Genomic DNA, 20,094 nt, shown 5'->3' with positions numbered 1-20,094 from the left:
CTACCCCAAGGTGGGAAAGAACCAGAAAATAAGTGGTAAAATTCAAGTTCATACAGGGCTCAGAACAGTTCTCGTTCTCAATAGCCAGAGTGGAGAAATCTCATAGTAAACCACGTGTAAGGAAGATTATTCAGAAGGGTATTATCTCAGTGGTGAGCCAAATTAGCCTAGATTAAAGGCTGTTCTGGTCCTATCTCATTGAGTATAAAAGCAAGCTTTGAAATGATCAAATTATTTCTACATAACTATCTCCCAGAACAAAACTCAACATATTTAAAGGAATACAAAAAGCTCCAGCACCTAACAGTGTAAAATCCAAAAATTATCAGGCGTGCAAAGAAGGAAATTACAACCCAATAATGAAGGGGAAAAAATCAATCAATAGCAACAGACAAGAAATAACAGATGACAGAATGGTCAAGTACATTGAAACAGTAATTATAAATATACGTCAGATGTTGCAAAAAATAGAGGAAAGCAGGAGTCTGGAAGGAGAGACATGGAAGATATAAAAAAGACCCAGATGGAACTTCTAAAGATTAAAGATGTAATGTATGAGGTTAAAAATATACTGGACAGGATTAACAAGAGATTAGATACTTCAGGAGAAAAGATTAATGAGCTTGAGGACATAGCAATGGAAACCAATCTGGAACACAGAAAAATAAATAAATAAATAAAAAGACTTAAAGAAAAAATAAAACAAAACAGAGCATCAGAGTGCTAAGAGACAGTTTCAAGTAGCCTAACATACAATTAGAGTCCCAGAGGGAAAGAAATGAAGGACAGAGACAGCAAAAAATAAATGAAAAAGCCTCCAAAATTCCAAATTTGATGAAAACCATAAATCTACAGGTAAAGAGCCCCAGCAGAAGAAACATGAAGCGGGAAAAAAAAAAAAACTACACCAAGCACATCATAATCAAAGTGCTTAACAGCAGTGATCAAGAAAAACCTTAATTATACTCCAATAAAGATGTTTAAAAAAAAAAGAAAAACCTTAAAAGCAACTAAAGAAAAAGAAAAAAAAAGTTTCATACAGAAGAACAAATGTAAGAGTAATAGAAGTCTTCTTGCTGGAAACTACAATAATATACCACTTAACAGACACTGGATTGGCAAAATTAAAAAGTCTGAAATTAAGAAGTATTAGAAATGCTGTGAAACAAAGGTAATTCATATAGTGCTGGCAGGGATATGACTGGTACAGCCACTGCAGAATATAACTTGGCATTATCTTATAAAGATGAAGATATCCATATCACATGACCAAGCAAATCACTCCTAGATAAAGAATGTTCATAGCAGCATTGTTTGCAATAGCAGAAACAAACAAACCCCAAACATCCATCAACAGAAGAATGGATAAATTATGGTCTATTCATATAATATAATATAGCAATAAAAATGAATGACTTTCAAAAATCACTAAGCTGAAAAAAGCAAGTCACAGAAGTAAACGTACTTTACACCATTTATATAAAATTCAGAAACATACAAAACTTAACATTTAAGGATACATACATATGTTGTAAAACTATAATAACAAGCAAGAGAATGACAAACACAAAATACAGAATAATAATTATTTGAGAAGGAGAGGGCACTTTTAAAATGCCAGTAATATTCATTTCCTAAGCTGGCCAATGGGTACACGGCAGATATTATTCTTTATACCTATATATACACGTTTGTGTATTTTTGTAGGCATGAAATACTTCATTAAAAATAAAGACCAGGGGCTTCCCTGGTGGCGCAGTGGTTGCGCGTCTGCCTGCCGATGCAGGGGAACCGGGTTCGCGCCCCGGTCTGGGAGGATCCCACGTGCCGCGGAGCGGCTGGGCCCGTGAGCCATGGCCGCTGAGCCTGCGCGTCCGGAGCCTGTGCTCCGCGACGGGAGAGGCCACAACAGAGGGAGGCCCGCATACCACAAAAAAAAAAAAAAAAAAAAAAAAAAAAAAAAAGACTGAAAAATATGAAAGACTTTAAAAATGAAGACCACTATTTATGTATAACAATAAAATTAGTGTAAAAAAGTATACAAAGAAAATGTTCAATTCTTTATTTCTTTCAGTGCCCTGTACAATCAGTATTAATCTAAAAGGGCTATAATCCTACTGTGAAAAAAAAATAACAGGCAGTGTCTTTAACTGCTTTGACACAAAATCTGAACGTCTGGTACTCGAAGTTATACAAGAGCAAATATGTTAGCCACTCATGTCTGATTCTTCAACTTTCATCTGTACTTAGATTTTTCTTTATCTTTGGATTTCTTGGGACTCCTGCTTCGTTCTCTCTTTTTACTCCTTTCTCTTTCATAGGGATCTGTCTGGTATTTGGATTTGTGACTATTACTATAGTGGCCATCCCTTTCTCGAGATCGGCTACGACTTCGGTTTTGAGGTCGGTCTCTCTTTTCACTCTTTTGCATCTCCCAACAACTTTCTTCTTCTTCATAGTGACCAAAGCCCATTTCCCTGTAGATATCCTGTCAAAGGAATAGAGAGAGGTATAAGTGAATCAGTAAAATCATCATTCTGTACACACTATCAACAAAACTTAGACAAGTCCTCCATTAGCAAGCAGTTTTAACAGCTCAAATTTGAACACTACCACTAAGGCCAAGAATCTTGTAAGTTAAAAAGCAAAAATAATTCAGAAAGACTTAACCATTTTCTCATCAATCTCATTATTCTGTACTTACTATTTCAGCTGAACTGAAAGATCAGATCCAAAAACAAGGAACTGAAACAGCCCAATTGAAATAAGAAGGCTTTAGGGTGAAATTGCAATACCAAGAATTCTGGTTATGTGCGTTCACATTTCCACCTCCCCCTCTCCACTCCCCCAAAATGTGGTTCCATCACTGATCTACAATGAAACTACTAAAATCCCCATAAGAATCCTATAAAGAAGACATCATTTAAATAACATAGCCAGAAGATGTTTTAGACAGGTCAATCAGTCTAAAGAGGAGAAAACAGATTCTGAATACTTGGGTCTGAGCAATTATTTTTAAAGTCTTTTTTGGTAACAGCTCCTCTCTAAATCTCTAAATAAATTTTCTGGTTTAGACCAAGCTGATGTTTTTATTAAAATCATTACTGACATATTTCTTTAAAATGAGTTAAGAAACACTGAAATAATTCATTGCCCCAAAGACAACAAAGTGGGTACATTTAGTTCTATTCTCAATAACTAAAGAGCAGTTGTAATGTTTCCATATACAAAAAAGGGCTAGTTACAACACAACAATTCTATCTCTGCTTGTGTCTTATCCTTGATTAAAATGAGTACCTCCACACGTGGCTGAAATCTAAAGACACCAGAGCCAATGCTCTTTCAAGAATAGTTCATAAAATTCAACTTTCTTAAAAGATTTCTCAAAGGAAAGGCAAAATTCTAAGGACTGAACTCCCAGGTGGGCAACTCTATCACCTTAGACATTATTATGGTAGATGTAAATATCAAGGTTTAAAATCCAAGTGATGAAAACCCATGGTTAAGGACTGGGTTTTAAGCAAATGATTCACAATTATTCCATATACTATCCAGATACTGTACATTATGCCTGGCATAGAGATTGCAGTATGTGAAAACAGACCTAACATGATTGTTATATTCCGCAGTGTTTGTGGAATACCTCACTATAAACTGATTCATGATTTCCCACACAATACCAACAGTTCTTGTCATTCTATAAGAGTCCTGGAGGTAGAAAAAGAGTAGGTAGTTCAGCTTAACCTTTTATCAACTATTTTCGAGGAAAATGTGACATCCCTAGATAAAAGAATTTTTTGTGCTTCCTGTAACATACACAACATGTAAATATCTATGTACTATTCTGACTGTACACCTGGTACTTATTTCTGTACCGGTTGAGGCAAGAAACCTTTCCAATGGAGAGACTGTTTTAGCTGATGTATAATCCTATAAAGTCTTCAGCACATTATTATACAAACAGGCACTTAAATGCTTTGAGTGTTTAAAATAAGAGAGAGAGAGAAAAGATTGTGCAGTATTTAATTCTTTGAAAAAATTGACTAAGCTGAAAATCTGAAATGGACTGAAACCTTAAAAACCTCTCCTACTTGGCACAGTTTTCAAAGCTACACAAGCTTTGAAGTCGGGCAGCTCTAGGTTCAAATGGTCTTTGCCATTTAGGAGATGTGTCAAACAAGAAATGCTCTTGAGGTTAGATTTATCAGTGAAGGTTTCATAGAGACGTTATAACGGACTTGAGATGAGTCTCAAAGGATGAGTGGGTTAGGGCTTGGAATGGCTTCAAGAAGGCTAATGCAAGGAGTGTAAGTGAAAACTGAAAAGCAAGGAAGAATGAGTACTGTATGTGTGAAGGAGAAAAGTTTAGGCAGCTGGATGAAGCCATATTAGAACAGATCTAAGTACGTGCTTGCACAGTGCTAAGCGCTTTTGGAGTGCAGTATTATCCTCCTTCCAGATATAAGGAAACTGAGACTCAGGAGATCCCCATAGGTTGGAGATAATTATTTCATTGATCAGTAACTCTATACATAAAAATTGAAAAGGGGGTGGTATAGAGTAATGAAAAAAATAATACCACATCCAACTGAATTAAAATAAATGTTAAACTTCCAGTCCTCCCACTAAACTATAAGGCCCATGGGCTTGTGGGGTCAGGATCTTCATATCTAAGGTGAGGGAAACGAATCACACGAGCTCTAAGTCCTTTCCAGTATGGACTTTTAAAAATTCTATTTGTTTTATACGTTTAAGACATAAGACAAGATGATTAAACAAACAAGCAGCTGAAAAAAAGAAAGAAAGAAAGAAAGAAAAAGAACACCATAAAATGGCCAATTTAAGGCACTCAGCTTAACCGAGCCAATAATTTCATGTTTAGTAGTCAAAAATTTAAAAATCAACCAAAAACTGTCCTTGCTGAGGTCTCTGGGAGTAAATCAGAGGTTTAGTTACATCTAAATCACTAAAATAATATTAAAAGATTAAAATGACAACAAAAACAGAGTCCCAAATTATAAGAATACTGAACACCTATGAAAACGACAGAGGAGGACAGGCAAGTAGTCTGAGTACTTCTCAGCCAGGCAGCCCACGGCTGAGTACTCATTTCCTGTAACCCCAGTAAAACTCAAACCTCAAGAACACAGTAACCATCTCTGAAATTAAGACATGCGGTGGAAAAATTAAACAGAGATTTCGAATTGAACAGTAAGGCTGCCATTCAATAAAAAACAAAGCACTTGAAGAAGTTAAAGCATTCTTAGGAAACTAAGCTCACCAAGCAGAACACCACCAAACAGGAGAATTCGAGCTCTGCCTGAAAATTCCCTAGCACTGAAAACTCCCTTTAATGATTATATTTTTGAGATTAAAATCAAAAGGATAAAAAGCAGAATAACAGAAAAAAACTGGGCCCACTGAAATCTTAAAAATGGATGGTATTTTATTAGAAAGAAAATTCGTACAGCTATATTATTAAATCAAAGTACAAAATCAGAAACAATTGCTTTAATACACTTCGAAGGGAAAGATGAAGTTAGAATATTATTGCAGAAAGAGAAAGACATTTGCTACTGCTACTGTAAAGTTTTAAGTAATAAAACAGCAAAATAAAAAACATTCACAAAAAGGCAGGGGTGCAAGGGTGGGAACCCCAGACTTAAAATGGAGCCAGTCTCTGGAGATTTTTTTGTTTGTTTGTTTTTTTTGTTTTTTTTTTTCTGTATGCGGGCCTCTCACTGTCGTGGCCTCTCCCATTGCGGAGCACAGGCTCCGGACGCCCAGGCTCAGCAGCCATGGCTCACGGGCCCAGCCGCTCCGCGGCATGTAGGATCTTCCCGGACCAGCGCACGAACCCGTGTCCCCTGCATCGGCAGGCGGACTCTCAACCACTGCGCCACCAGGGAAGCCCTGGAGTTTTTTAAGATGTCTGATTATCTCAAACACACCAATATGTATTTCGGGCCTAAATTCATCGAAGAATCCATGTACAAGCGCAGGATGAGGAGCTGTAGCTAAAAGCAACACATGGTGGGTGGGGGGATTAAGGAGTTTTAGTGGAAAACCTGCTAAATATTCACAGAAGTGTGATACAGCCACCATTAAAAAAGATGTTGGGGTGATCTTCGGCTAAATTAATAGAGTATAAAAACTAAGAGGGAGATGTTCCTATTGGATGACACTGGAATATTATACTATGAGACAAATTATATTAGAATTAACAACTGGAGTTAGGAAGGAAAACTGCTGACAGGAATATATTCCAGGTAAGAAGATTTAGAAAAGAAACTGACAGAAATATATTCCAAGTAAGAGGAACAGCAGTAAGGGTACAAGTCCAGATTTAAATTGTGGTTCCATTACTTATTAGCTGTGTAAAACCACTGGCAAGTGGCTGAAACTCTTTATTCTTTACTTTCTTTGCTGTGAATGGAGACAATAGTATCCATCTCGCATTATAAGGACACCAGAGATGTTACTATTACTGATTCATGTGAGGATTACTTGAAGGATTGACAAGGATGTAACTTAAAAACTGAGGGCAGGGCATAAATGATGGCAATCTCTAAGTAGTAAAAGGGCTATGGAAAGGCGAGAGATTAGATCTCTGCTGGATGACAGCAAGGAGTAGGAAGATCGGCTGTCTAGAAAATAGGGTGCTAAGAACAATATAAAATATGGGGCTTCCCTGGTGGCGCAGTGGTTAAGAATCCACCTGCCAATGCAGGGGACACGGGTTCGAGGCCTGGTCCGGGAAGATCCCACATGCCACGGAGCAACTAAGCCCGTGCGCCACAACTACTGGGCCTGCGCTCTAGAGCCCATGAGCCACAACTACTGAGCCTGCGTGCTGCAACTACTGAAGCCCGCGCGCCTAGAGCCCGTGCTCCGCAACAGGAGAAGCCACCACAATGAGAAGTCCGCGCACCGCAACGAGTAGCCCCCCCTCGCCGCAACTAGAGAAAGCCCACACGCAGCAACAAAGACCCAACGCAGCCAAAAATTAATTAATTTTTTAAAAATGCATTTGCTGAAAATTTTTAAAATGAAGAATAAACCATAAAACACATAAAATGGTTACCTTTGGGGAAAGAAGAAAAGGGGGAAAGGACAGGGATGAAGCTAGGTTTTCTATATGTACCATTTTGTAGATTTTACTTTGGAACCATACAATTAATTGTTTTTGTTTTTGTTTTTTTTTTTTTTGCAGTACGCGGGCCTCTCACTGTTGTGGCCTCTCCCGTTGCGGAGCACAGGCTCCAGATGCGCAGGCTCAGCGGCCATGGCTCACGGGCCCAGCCGCTCCGCGGCACGCGGGATCCTCCCCGACCGGGGCACGAACCCGTGTCCCCTGCATCGGCAGGCGGACTCTCAACCACTGCGCCACCAGGGAAGCCCCATACAATTAATTTTTAAAATTACAAAACAAACGAAAAAATTTTAAGCTATCCTTAAACATCAAAAAGAAGAAGTTAATTGAAATATGAATCCAGTTAATGGCATTACCAGAGAGAAATTATTCCAAGTGATTTAAAACACAATGATTTGACTGTAAAAATAATAGTAACAGCCAGTGTAGAAAATGTTTGCACACACATTTTTTGTTCTTCACTTAATCTTACTGTGCCTGGACAATAACTATTATCTCAATTTCACAGAGGAGGAAACTGTGGCTCAAGAAAGTTAAATAATTTGATGAGGTCACATCAATGATTAGCAACGTAGAAATCTAAACCCAGCTTTTCTGACAGCAAATCCTTTACTTTGCCAATCACACTACATCTCTCCATCTCAGTGTCTTTGCTTAACATTCTCACAGTCTTGAGTCCCCTCTGCCAACTGAAAGCCCCTCATCTACCAGGGCCCAGGTTGAAATGTCCTTACGTGGCAAAAACCATAGCAAGGGAATATAACGTAATCTGCTTTTCAATTAACTGAGAGCCAAAATGCAGGCTGGAAATGATTTCTTCTCTTTATAATTAATTTTCTTTGGGGAATTTTTATTATCATTGTCTTAGAAAATGTATTGTTCAGGAAAGCTTTGGGGATGATCAAACTAATTATTAGTGCTGCTTTTATTTCATATATACCATATGGAAGGGCATAAACGTTTTTCAGGTCCTAAAACCTCAAGAGCTGTTAAGTGCTGTACATAACACTTGGTGATAAATTAACATAATACATTAGAAGAACTTTTTTACCATAACCACACTTGTTTTTGATGGGAATAAGTGAGTGTCCACAGGTATGAAAATCACTCTTGCTTCACAATGTGGAACTATATGATATATTCAGCTATTTCAAAAACAATATTTTATAATCTGTTATATATATTCTTGAAAATTAAAGTTCATTACCCTAGTGAAACCATTCTACATCTTAAGAGTTAGGAACACATCCATCCCTGTTCAGGACTATACCCTTATCTCCTAAATTAAGATGTAATTTACAAATGGATGAAATATTTATTTCTCTACAGCTAAGTCTGAATATCAGTAAGTACCTGATTTGTATTTTTGACTGGCATATAGTCCTCATCTTCTTTTTCTTCAGAGCAGTGGCGGGTTTTCTTCTTGTGTTTTTTACTTATGTGTGAGTAACTTGACTTTGAGTCTTCTGCCTGCTCATCTAGTATAAGATCATATTTTGCACTGCAGCAGCTAGTTAAGGACAAACATGAGAACTGACACCGGTAATACATCAAAACATAAGAATCTGGTAAACAAAGGAGGCCATGAGGTTAAAGATAACTTTTTAAAGCAAGAAGCATCTCAGAAGCATAGAGTATATTTCTAAAACAAAACTAATTCATATTTTACTTCATTACAGAGTCAGGAAAAATGAAAAGAACACCTGTCTTTAATAAATGGTTATAAATTGGTAAGTGGGCCAAAAATATAGAGAGTAAAAAAAAAAATGAAAAATATATGTAGCATAAAAAATAAGGAAGCTTATTTGTCAATAATGAAAAACTTAAACTTAGAAAATGAGGCACATTTTTAACTAGAAAAAATTAAGACACTATAAACCCCAATGCCAGAGAAGCTGTATAGATGAAAAATACCCTCATGTGACTCTTCTTTTGAGTGTAAATTAGTTCAGTCCTATAGGAGAAAATTTAGCAATGCATTATCAATAGTTATCATGTTTAAATTCAAATAAGAATTTATAAAAAATAAAATAACACTAAGTTAAACGAACATAAGCACAGCTGTCCCTCATTATCCACAGGCGATTAGTTCCAGGATCCCCTGAGGATACTAAAAGCTTCAGATGCTCAAGTCCTTTATATAAATGGCATAGTGTTTGCATATAACCTACAGCACATCCTCCTTTATACTTCAAATCATCTCATTACTTAAAAACCTAACACAATGTAAATGCTATGTAAACAGTTGTAAATACAACATAAATGCTAGTAAATAGCTGCCTGCATAGCAAATTGAAGTTTTGCTTTTTGGAACTTTCTGGAATACTTTTCCTGAATATTTTCCATCTACAGTTGGAAATCCATGGATGCGGAACCTGCAGATACAGAGGGCCAACTGTATACATAACAGGATTTTTTTTTTTAGGATTATTTTTAATAACAGAAACTAAGAACAATAAATAGCCTAGTAATAAAGCTATACTTAAATACATCAGGGTATTTCAACTGATATATTACTATAAAGGAAGTTATGAACAATGACAAATGAATGCTATTAAACAACCTGGAACGGTGTTTATAAAAAATTAAAAGTGGAAAAAGCTTGAAGCAAAGACTGTATACACCACAGTGATTATAACTTTCTAAAGCTTTATAAAAGATCAAGGCTTGAGGGGAGCAAGGAGAAATAAAAAGTATAATTTGCCTAGGTGGTAGAACTATGAGTGAATCATTTTTAAATTTCACATAAATGTTATAAAAATTGTAATAATATATGTTTTAATTCAGAAATAAGTGTTTAATATACTATAATGTCTTAGAATAAGAGAAAGTGTAAGACTATTAGCACCTGTTCTAAAAATAATCTTAAACTCTAAAGCAGATTCTGAGGAAGGCTGACAAGGACTATAGTGGTTTTCAAAAGAAAGACTAGGAGGAAGCCCCAAACACAGAGCTATTTTAGTGGCGTGGTGTGGGACTAGAGTAACAGTACACACACTTCCCTCAGGACTAGGGTTTCACCATGCCACAGCTCTATGCTTCCTCAGCGATGTCTCATTCAGTAGGAAAACACTGCAACTTCTGGCTTTTCACAAGACGGCTAACGACAGCTAATCAGCCTGTACCATGCTATTATTACTCCATTATCTCCAACTTCTTTTCTCCCTTATACCATGTCGCAGTGTTTCCACTGTACCTTCTGGATGGTCTCCTTCTCCAGATACAAATTCAATAGTCCTTGCCTATGATTTCACCCCAGTGTTTGCTCTACACATGCTGCTCCCTGTCCAAAGTGCTTCAGAGTGGGATTCCCTGGTGGCGCAGTGGTTAAGAATCCGCCTGCCAATGCAGGGGACACGGGTTCGAGCCCTGGTCTGGGAGGATCCCGTGTGCCGCGGAGCAGCTAAGTCCGTGCGCCACAACTGCTGAGCCTGCGCTCTAGAGCCCGTGAGCCACAACTACTGAGCCCAGGTGCCACAACTACTGAAGCCCGCGCGCCTAGAGCCCGCGCTCCACAACAAGAGAAGCCACCGCAATGAGAAGCCTGCGCACCGAAATGAAGAGTAGTCCCCGCTCGCCGCAACTAGAGAAAGCCCGCGCACCCGACGCAGCCAAAACTAACTAACTAAATAAATAAATATTTAAAATAATAATAAACTATTCAAAAAAAAGTGCTTCGGAGCTTCAGAGTGTTTCAAACTACTGATCATAATCCATCAATGGGGTGTAAAATCCAGTTAGTGGGTCACCAAAAGCCAGCATTTTAAAATAACATAGACTAGAAAATAGTGGTACATGGCATCTAATGAAAATATTATTTTATAACACTGTTGTTTCAATTGTGTGTGTGTGTGTGTGTGTGTGTGTGAGAGTGATTATACTTGGACTGTACTGAGTCAAGATGTAAACTGTATTTAATGGATCACAGATAAAGAAAAAAAAATTTTTTTTTTTAATGTGGTATGCAGGCCTCTCACTGTTGTGGCCTCTCCCGTTGCGGAGCACAGGCTCCGGACGTGCAGGCTCAGCGGCCATGGCTCACGGGCCCAGCCGCTCCGCGGCATGTGGGATCTTCCCGGACCGGGGCACGAACCCGTGTCCCCTGCACCGGCAGGCGGACTCTCAACCACTGCACCACCAGGGAAGCCCAAGATAAAGAAAATATTGATAGAATCCCACCTCAGCCCTCCTCTCCCCCATATTCAAGCTGTAGCTTTAATGTCACTACTTATAGTATTACTTGAGGATCCTCTGACCCCTTACCTCTATTATGAGTCCCATATCCCACAAATGCACTTCTCTGCAACACTCTAGCCATACTTAATTAATGGTGATTATTTAATGTCTGTTCTTAATGTCTTTAAGGTCCAGGGGCTATATTTCATTGCGAAACTTCACTGGGCATGTAACAGATGCCAAATAAGTATCGGCTGATTACTTGTAATACCACCAAGACACTTGCTGTATCTCTTCCTTCCTTGCTCATCCACTATCTTCTACTCACCACTACAATCAAGACTTTTAGAAGATGTCAAATCTCTCCAAAATCCTACTTTGTGACCTCCCTGTCCTCTTTTCCCCAATTACTTCCCTGAGGTCTAGTGCAGCCAAGTTAAACTTCTCTCTTCTACTTCTATTTTTGAATCTTCTTATTAATGGTTTAACAGCATCTTCTCTCTCGTGACCTATAAAGTACATCCCATGTCTTTCTAATTGACTTATCTGTACTTAGATTATCATCAGAATCCCCTTTCTTCACCATGGTAATAATGTATGTGAAAATATATATATGTGTGCTACATATGAAGATATATGTTCTGTCTCTCTATAATTGTACCTATAATTTGTAGATTACAAATGACTTGCTAAAATGAAACCTATCAATTACCAGAAATGTAAAGATCATCCTACTGGGTCAGATTCATGAATTCCTTTCTCTTGTTCAGCATGCTGTTTGTGAATAATGAATAGTGGTTTGCACCAGGACATACCTGTCTTCTCCATCAACTTCAAAAGGTTAAAAGCAGCACTGTTCAATACTAGCCATGGGTAGTGGTTTAAATTTAAATTAATTAAAATTAAACAAGTTTTAAAATCCAGTTCCTCAGTCCATTTTCCACGCTCGATAACCACATATGGTTAGCAGCCATACTGGACAGTGGAGATACAGCACATTTCTATCACTGCGGGAAGTCCCGTTAGACAGCACTGGCCTAGAGACTGATTCTCAAACACACCGAGTTCCCTTCTTAACTCTCAGTAATCTATCATCTTGAATTTAAAACACTTTAATACTAGGTATCCTTCCTTTTCAGCCTGAACACCCACTATGCGGGGAAGATGCCTCCTTCTACTTTATACTCCACAGCTGACCTTCCTTTCATTTGTCCTACACACTTCCCTTCTTCCAGCTGCAGTTTCTAGTGGCTGGCCTCAATTTAATTTCAAAGATTTGGTGAATAAATCTCAAGTGTATTCCATCCACACCTTTTATGATTCTAAGATTTCAATCATACCCCCTCTAATGTCCATGTTTTCAGACCAATCTTAGTTTACTGTTTGGTTTGTCTGTATGTGAAAGCCTCTTTTCATGCTGATTATGTCAGTATACTCCAGACTTTATCCAACTCTAACACCTTACAATGCTTTGTGCATTAGACAGCCAATACAATAAAAAATATTTAACAGGTCAACCTGATATTCATCTTTCCTGATGAATGCTTGGGAAAAAAAAGTCTATATAGTATGGGCAAAGAGAATCCCTAAAACACCAACAGAAACTAGGAAACAAAGAAACTACTTACGAGAAAGAATCACAAAAGAAATAACCTTTGCCATGTATGGAGTGATAGATTTATAATGAGAATATCACTGAACAAACTAAAATGACATAATATGAAAAGTATGTTTCATTGCTTCTTATTTGTCTCAGCCTAAAACTTGAAAGAATCTGTAAACTAAAGGGTCAAGTCAATGGATTTCTTTTTAATCCTATAAAAGTCAACTCTTGTACACAACAGGAGCCCAATAAATATTTGTTGCTAGACTGACAATGTATTATGCAGAAAGAAGCAATCTAATAACGTAAAACAACAACAGGATTTTGTTATCTACATATTCACCAACTCCAAAGAAGTTAAATATATAAGAAGGGTTAACACAAAGCGTTTAGCTTAGCTATAACAAAGAAATTTCTGACTATGAGAAATTTAAAACATTAAGATTATATATAGAAAATACAACTCTTACCTGTAGATCTTCTGAGAATAAGAGATAACCTTAACCTAAGTGTAGGGAGGTAAAAGAATTAAGCTCAAAACTTCTTTCAACCTTAACTTTCTCCATACAATAGAGAATATACTGAAAAAACAAAGTATACATATGTAAAATGGTGAAAAGAGATAACAATAAACTAAGTGATTTCTTCACAAACCATCTGGATTCAGGAACTTGTCTTCTATAGCCTTTTTATGAGGTATCACACTCAACTCTCCAGATTGGATGGTCAATACGTATTGAGCAACTGGTTCTTGTGAAGGATACTCCTGTTTGGGCTTTACTTTATCTTTCAGAACCAAATTAGATGGTTTATCCTGTTCCTTTTCATACTCCTTGAAATCACTCTTGGTGTATTTCCCACCTATTTATTTAAAAAAAGAAGAAACAACCTAGTAAGAAAATCACCTGATTCATCAAGAACAATAATTTTATAAGAGGTATAATATATAAGAACTATTTTATAAGTGGCATATATATCAGGGGATAGAAAAAGGCTGAGAAGAAAACAAAAGAATCATCGTAATTCATTCTCCACCACTATTTTAACTGAAATCAGATATCCATTTTGCTAGGTAGCCAGATGCTGCCCCCTAATGACATACATGCATATTACAACACCAAACTTCCAAATCCTAAATTACACAGTGAATACAGTCACTGGAAAATAATTCAGGGTTCAAGTAGAGCCATTAAGTCTATGAGAACATTAGGCCCAAATGAAATTGAGGGCTTGGGACCTGTGTCTGAGATCTGAGAGGCTTATAAGCGTCAAAGACAAGATGAATCTATTTGGCAATTCCAGAAGCTCTGTAAAGGAAAAGGGCCAGTAGGCAAAGTTTCATATAAGTGTGAAACAGAGAACTATAAGAGTTAAAATACTGGTAACTGTAACAAACAGGCATCATTTCATCACTGAAAAATATGTGCCATGTGCCTGTCATTAGAAGTCTCACTATGGATGAAGCAGTTATAGTATATAGTAGAAGGAGCAACAGAGCAAACTGAGAAGTTTGGGATTCAAATTTTGACTCTAGTGGGAGGTCCTAGGTAGGACACGTCAATTCTCTGAAAGTCATTCTCTTCATTTAGGAACTGAAAATCATATCAACATTTCACAATGCTGTTGGAATCATTAAACAAGGCTATTAGGAAAAGTACTTAGCACTGTGAATGGTACACATGTTCAATTTTTTAAAATGTGAAACCATAATATACAGAATTATCTCAGGAACTTCCCTGGTGGCACAGTGGTTAAGAACCCACCTGCCGGGCTTCCCTGGTGGTGCAGTGGTTAAGAATCCGCCTGCCAATGCAGAGGACACAGGTTCAAGCCCTGGTCTGGGAAGTTTCCACATGCCGCGGAGCAACTAAGCCCTTGCTCCTCAACTAGAGCCTGCGCTCTAGAGCCCGCGAGCCACAACTACTGAGCCCACGTGCCACAGGTACTGAAGCCCGTGTGCCTAGAGCCCATGCTCAACAAGAGAAGCCACTGCAATGAGAAGCCCACGCACCGCATCAAAGAGTAGCCCCCGCTTGCCACAACTAGAGAAAAGCCCGCGCGCAACAAGAAAGACCCAATGCAGCCAAGAATAAATAAATAAATTTATAAAAAATAAATAAATAAAAACACTGCATCAGCAATCAAAAACCCGTAGTATTTCAGTATACACAGATTCAACCTTAAGTCTGTTATGCTACCACTAGCAGAAATTTGACATATATATGCATATGTGGGATATGTCATATGTGTAGGGATAGGACCTAGTACACAGATCTTTTCAATTTTGTACCATATGACAACTAAAACCAACAAACTTTATAAAAAAGAATTTTTTTAAAAAAATTTACTTCTAGGGGCTTCCCTGGTGGCACAGTGGTTGAGAATCCGCCTGCCGATGCAGGGGACACGGGTTCGTGCCCCGGTCCGGGAAGATCCCACATGCCGCGGAGCGGCTGGGCCCGTGAGCCGTGGCCGCTGGGCCTGTGCGTCCGGAGCCTGTGCTCCGCAACGGGAAAGGCCACAACGGTGAGAGGCCTGCGTACCGAAAAAAAAAAAAAATAATAAATAAATAAATAAATTTACTTGTTTTTGGCTACATTGGATCTTTGCTGATGTGCATGGGTTTTCTCTAGTTGTGGCGAGCGGGAGCTACTCTTTGTTGCGGTGCGCGGGCTTCTCATCCTGGTGGCTTCTCTTGTTGCGGAGCACAGGCTCTAGGCACACGGGCTTAGCTGCTCCGCAGCATGTGGGATCTTCCCAGACCACGGCTCAAACCCATGTCCCCTGCACTGGCAGGTGGATTCTTAACCACTGTGCCACCAGGGAAGCCCCAGAAAAAAGAATTTTTAAGAGTTTTGCATCTAGAAGAGCCAAACCACCAAATGATAATTACTTTGGAAACATTATGTCTGCAATGGGTAATTATAAGTAATTTATAATACAGTCAAACATAGAAAATATATTCATCATCAGTTTAAAATACACATCAGATAGAGAAGAACAAATATCATATGATATCACTTATATGTGGAATCTAAAACAACAGTACAAATGAACTTATTTACAAAATAGAAATAGAGTTACAGATGCAGAAAACAATCTTATGGTTAACAGGGGGATGGGATAGTGAGATAAATGGGGAGATTGGGCTTGACATATACACACTACAATATATAAAATAGATAACTAATAAGAACCTACTATATAGCACAGGGAACACTACTCAATACTCTGTAATGACCTACATGGGAAAAGAATCTAAAAAAGAGTAGATATATATATATGTATAACTGAATCACTTTGCTGTGCACCTGAAACTAACACAACATTGTAAATCAATTATACTTCAGTAAAAATTTTAAAAAAATACAAATATACACACTTACACACACATACCCCCATCTTATATACTAGATAGCAGCTAGGTAAAATCAAATAGCAGGAGTTACATCACTGAACATTTCTAATTAACAGCACTGTCAAAAGAGATACACACACACACACACACACACACACACGAAGCAAAGCAGAACAGAAACAAAGGAAGATGAATCAACATACCTTTTCCTTTCCATTTAACCTTTGCAACAGACTGGCTAAAGTCCACATGTATTCTTCTGTCATCTATAAGTACATTGTCCATTTTGAAGAATGCTTTCTCACAATCTTCTTCCTGATAGTAATTATAAAAACTCAAGCATAAATCTTTATGGAAAAGATTTCTGCAGCTAGAACAAATACTGAAAATACAAAAAGCTTCTTGTTACTAAAACTAAAATTTGAATACTTACTATGCACCAAATGCTGTTAAATGCTTTGCATCTATTCTCTCAATTAACTCTGCTAACAATCCTATGACGTATTACCTATTATTACCTCCATTTTCTCAAAGAGAAAACAGAGGTTTAGAGAGGTACAGAAGTTGCTAAAGGGCACACAGTTGGCAAGGGCGAGAGCCAGGATTTGAACCGAGGCAGTCTGATTGCAGTGCACATACATTTACTTACCAACTGTGTTATACAAATCTATAATACCTTTTACTCAAAACCCAAAAATATCCTGAAAACTTGTTTTTATAAATTTGGTGTTAAAATCCATGTGACAGCAAAACGTAATGGAAGGATAAACCTTAACTTATTCTACTTAGTATAAATATTCATTTGTTTTCACAGCAAAAGTATTTCTGTGATTATGGAATGCTGACCCAGAAGTGTGTCACATAATCCAGAGATATGTGCGTTGCACACACACACAAACACGCAGTATTACATTTCTAAATTCTGAAAAAGTCTGAAATGGGAACAGCTATTCCCAAGGGTTTTGGATAATGGATTGTGGGCCTATGATACCAAGGTCTATGTTACATAAGAATGCTTGTCAGTAACTTCGCAAGCCCTACATCCCCATTTCTGACATCTGAAGACTAGAAATGACACATTTCAATCCAGCACTGATCAATTTTCTCCTAGGTCCCTGGAAACTTATGTTTTGGTCTGTTCACAACTCAACTAGAAACAATCCAAAGAGAAGCAGATAAAAGAACTAGTTATAATATTTATTTACAATGTATGTCAAGAATTAAATGGAATATAAACTCCAAGGGACAAAATTTTATTCATCTTTGGATCTACATCATTTAGACCATCATCTGGCACATGGTAGGCAATCAGTGCATGTTTGATAAATCTGACTGATGACCCTTAGGCAGGCATAATTCCATCACTGTGCCATTTCCCCAAAGAGAAAGTTCTCAGATACTTTTTTTCAGGAGGATAGTATTTGCAAATACTCAATTTACTTATACCTAAACAATAGTTAAGGAATCTCTTCAAAATTTAGATTAAACACAACACTGTAAATCAACTGCACTTCAATTAAAAATTATAAAAAACACATATGGAAATGCATGCAAAGGACAAAAATATCCAAGAAAATCTTTAAGAAGAACAAAGTTGGAGGACTCACACTACCAGATACCAAGACATTATAAAGCTATAGTAATTCACGCAATTTGAGAGTGGTGCAAGGACAGACAAATAGACCAGTGCAACAGCGCGGCATCCAGAAACAGACTTTACACATGTGGACACCTGATTCATGACAAAGTTGGTACTTAAGAGCTATGCGAATGGGTCAACCTTTTTAACGAATTTTGCTGGGTCACCTGGCTATCTTATGCAAGAAAAATGAAACTTAACATGACATACATAATATACAAAAATCAAATTTCAGATCTAAATGGGAAACATAATTTCACAACAAAGCTTCTAAAGATAGCATAGAGAATATTTTCATGACTTCAGGTAGTCAGACATCTTTAAAAATAGGCAATAAGGAAGAAAAGCTGACAAACTGAACTAAAAATTAGAAATTTCTGCTTATCAAAAGACACCATTAAGAAAGGGAAAAAGGCAATCCACTGAGCAGCAGATACTTGCAACACATACAACCAAAAAAAGAGTTTGTACCCAGAAAGTACAAAGAATTCTTACAAATCAATAAAAAGGCACAAACACCCAATCCCAAAGTGGCCAAGTCTTGAACAGGTACTTCATTTTTATAAAGGATGTTTAAATGGCAATAAACATATGAAAAGGGGCTTAATCAGGAAAATGCAAAATAAAACCACAATAAGATACCACTGCACACCCACCAGAGTGGATAAAATTTAAAAGACAGACCAGGGCTTCCCTGGTGGCGCAGTGGTTGAGAGTCTGCCTGCCAATGCAGGGGACACGGGTTCGAGTCCTGGTCTGGGAAGATCCCACATGCCGCGGAGCAGCTGGGCCCGTGAGCCACAACTACTGAGCCTGCGTGTCTGGAGCCTGTGCTCCGCAACAAGAGAGGCCACGATAGTGAGAGGCCCGTGCACCGCAATGAAGAGTGGCCCCCGCTCGCCGCAACTAGAGAAAGCCCTCGCACAGAAACTAAGACCCAACACAGCCATAAATTAATTAATTAATTAATTAATTTTTTTAAAAAAAGAAAAAAAGACAGACCATACCAAGAGTTGGTAAAGCTAAAGAATAACAGGGACTCCCATACATTGCTAGTGGAAGTGAAAATTAGGATAATCCCTTTGGAAAGCTGACTGGAATTATCTCCTGAAGCTACACCTACCCTATGACCCAGCAATTCCCTCTTGGATATATACCCAAAAATGCATACATTTGTACACTGAAAGACATGACAGAAATGGTTTAGAGCAGCACCATTCATAGTAGCCAAAACTGGGGAAGACCCAAATGTCCATCAACAGCAGCCTGGAAATCTAAATAATGTTATATACACGCAATGAAATACCATATGGCAATGAAAATTTACATACACACAATAAAATACTATATGTCAGTGAAAATTTACATACACACATAAAATACTGTATTTCCAATGAAAATTAACAAAAAAGTTAAAAGCTACATGCAGTAATGAACAAATCTTACAGATGTTAACACTGAGCAAAAGAAGCTAGACACCAAAAACACACATCGTGTTTACACTGATATCAAGTTTAAAATTAGACAAAATCTATGACATCAGAAGTAGCAGCAATGGGGAAGTTTGTGGATGGGGACACAGGTGGGGCCTCTGGGATTCTGGTAATTTTTTTTCTGCTGGCGTTTTATTTCTTGACCTGGGTGGTGATTTACATGGGTGTATTAACTGTGATTAATTCATCAAGCTGTTCACTCATGAGCTGCACATTTTTGGCATGTATTTCATTCCTCAGTTTTAAAAAAATTTTGATCAGATTATCCAAAGCATAGAGAACTTGCATAACATGCAAAAAAGACTCAGCGATGGACACTTACAAAGAGGCTACCGCTCATGAGAATTATGAAGCAGAATAATGTAGCTTAATCTAATTTTCAAGAAAAGAGAAAGGCTACAAAAGATTCACCTCAGGGACTTCCCCAGTGGCACAATGGTTAAGAATATGCTTGCCAATGCGGGGGACACGGGTTTGATCCCTGGTCCGGGAAGATCCCACATGCCACGGAGCAACTAAGCCCGGGCGCCACAACTACTGAGCCCGTGTGCCACAACTACTGAAGCCCGTGTGCCTAGAGCCCGTGCTCCGCAACAAGAGAAGCCACTGCAATGAGAAGCCCGTGCACCGCAACGAAGAGTAGCCCCCGCTCGCCGCAACTAGAGAAAGCCC

General features: G+C 38.1%; 1 protein-coding gene across 1 annotated transcript in view; it reads right to left on the bottom strand.

Annotated features, from left to right (window-relative positions):
* Positions 1 to 1,957: 1,957 nt before the first annotated feature.
* PPIL4 (peptidylprolyl isomerase like 4) overlaps positions 1,958 to 20,094 on the bottom strand; it is a 34,999-nt gene continuing 16,862 nt past the window's right edge. The window contains exons 10-13 of the mRNA XM_007107918.4: positions 16,494 to 16,605; positions 13,697 to 13,793; positions 8,507 to 8,654; positions 1,958 to 2,488 (exon numbers count right to left, since the gene is read on the bottom strand). Coding sequence (XP_007107980.1) covers positions 2,237 to 2,488; positions 8,507 to 8,654; positions 13,697 to 13,793; positions 16,494 to 16,605 — 609 coding nt within the window. The 3' untranslated portion in view covers positions 1,958 to 2,236. The remainder of the gene's footprint in view (positions 2,489 to 8,506; positions 8,655 to 13,696; positions 13,794 to 16,493; positions 16,606 to 20,094) is intronic.

The sequence above is a fragment of the Physeter macrocephalus genome, chromosome 10 (assembly GCF_002837175.3).
Source record: "Physeter macrocephalus isolate SW-GA chromosome 10, ASM283717v5, whole genome shotgun sequence".
Taxonomy (NCBI): domain Eukaryota; kingdom Metazoa; phylum Chordata; class Mammalia; order Artiodactyla; family Physeteridae; genus Physeter; species Physeter macrocephalus.
Note: the sequence above shows the minus strand (reverse complement) of the source record. Positions and strands in the feature narration are given on the sequence as shown.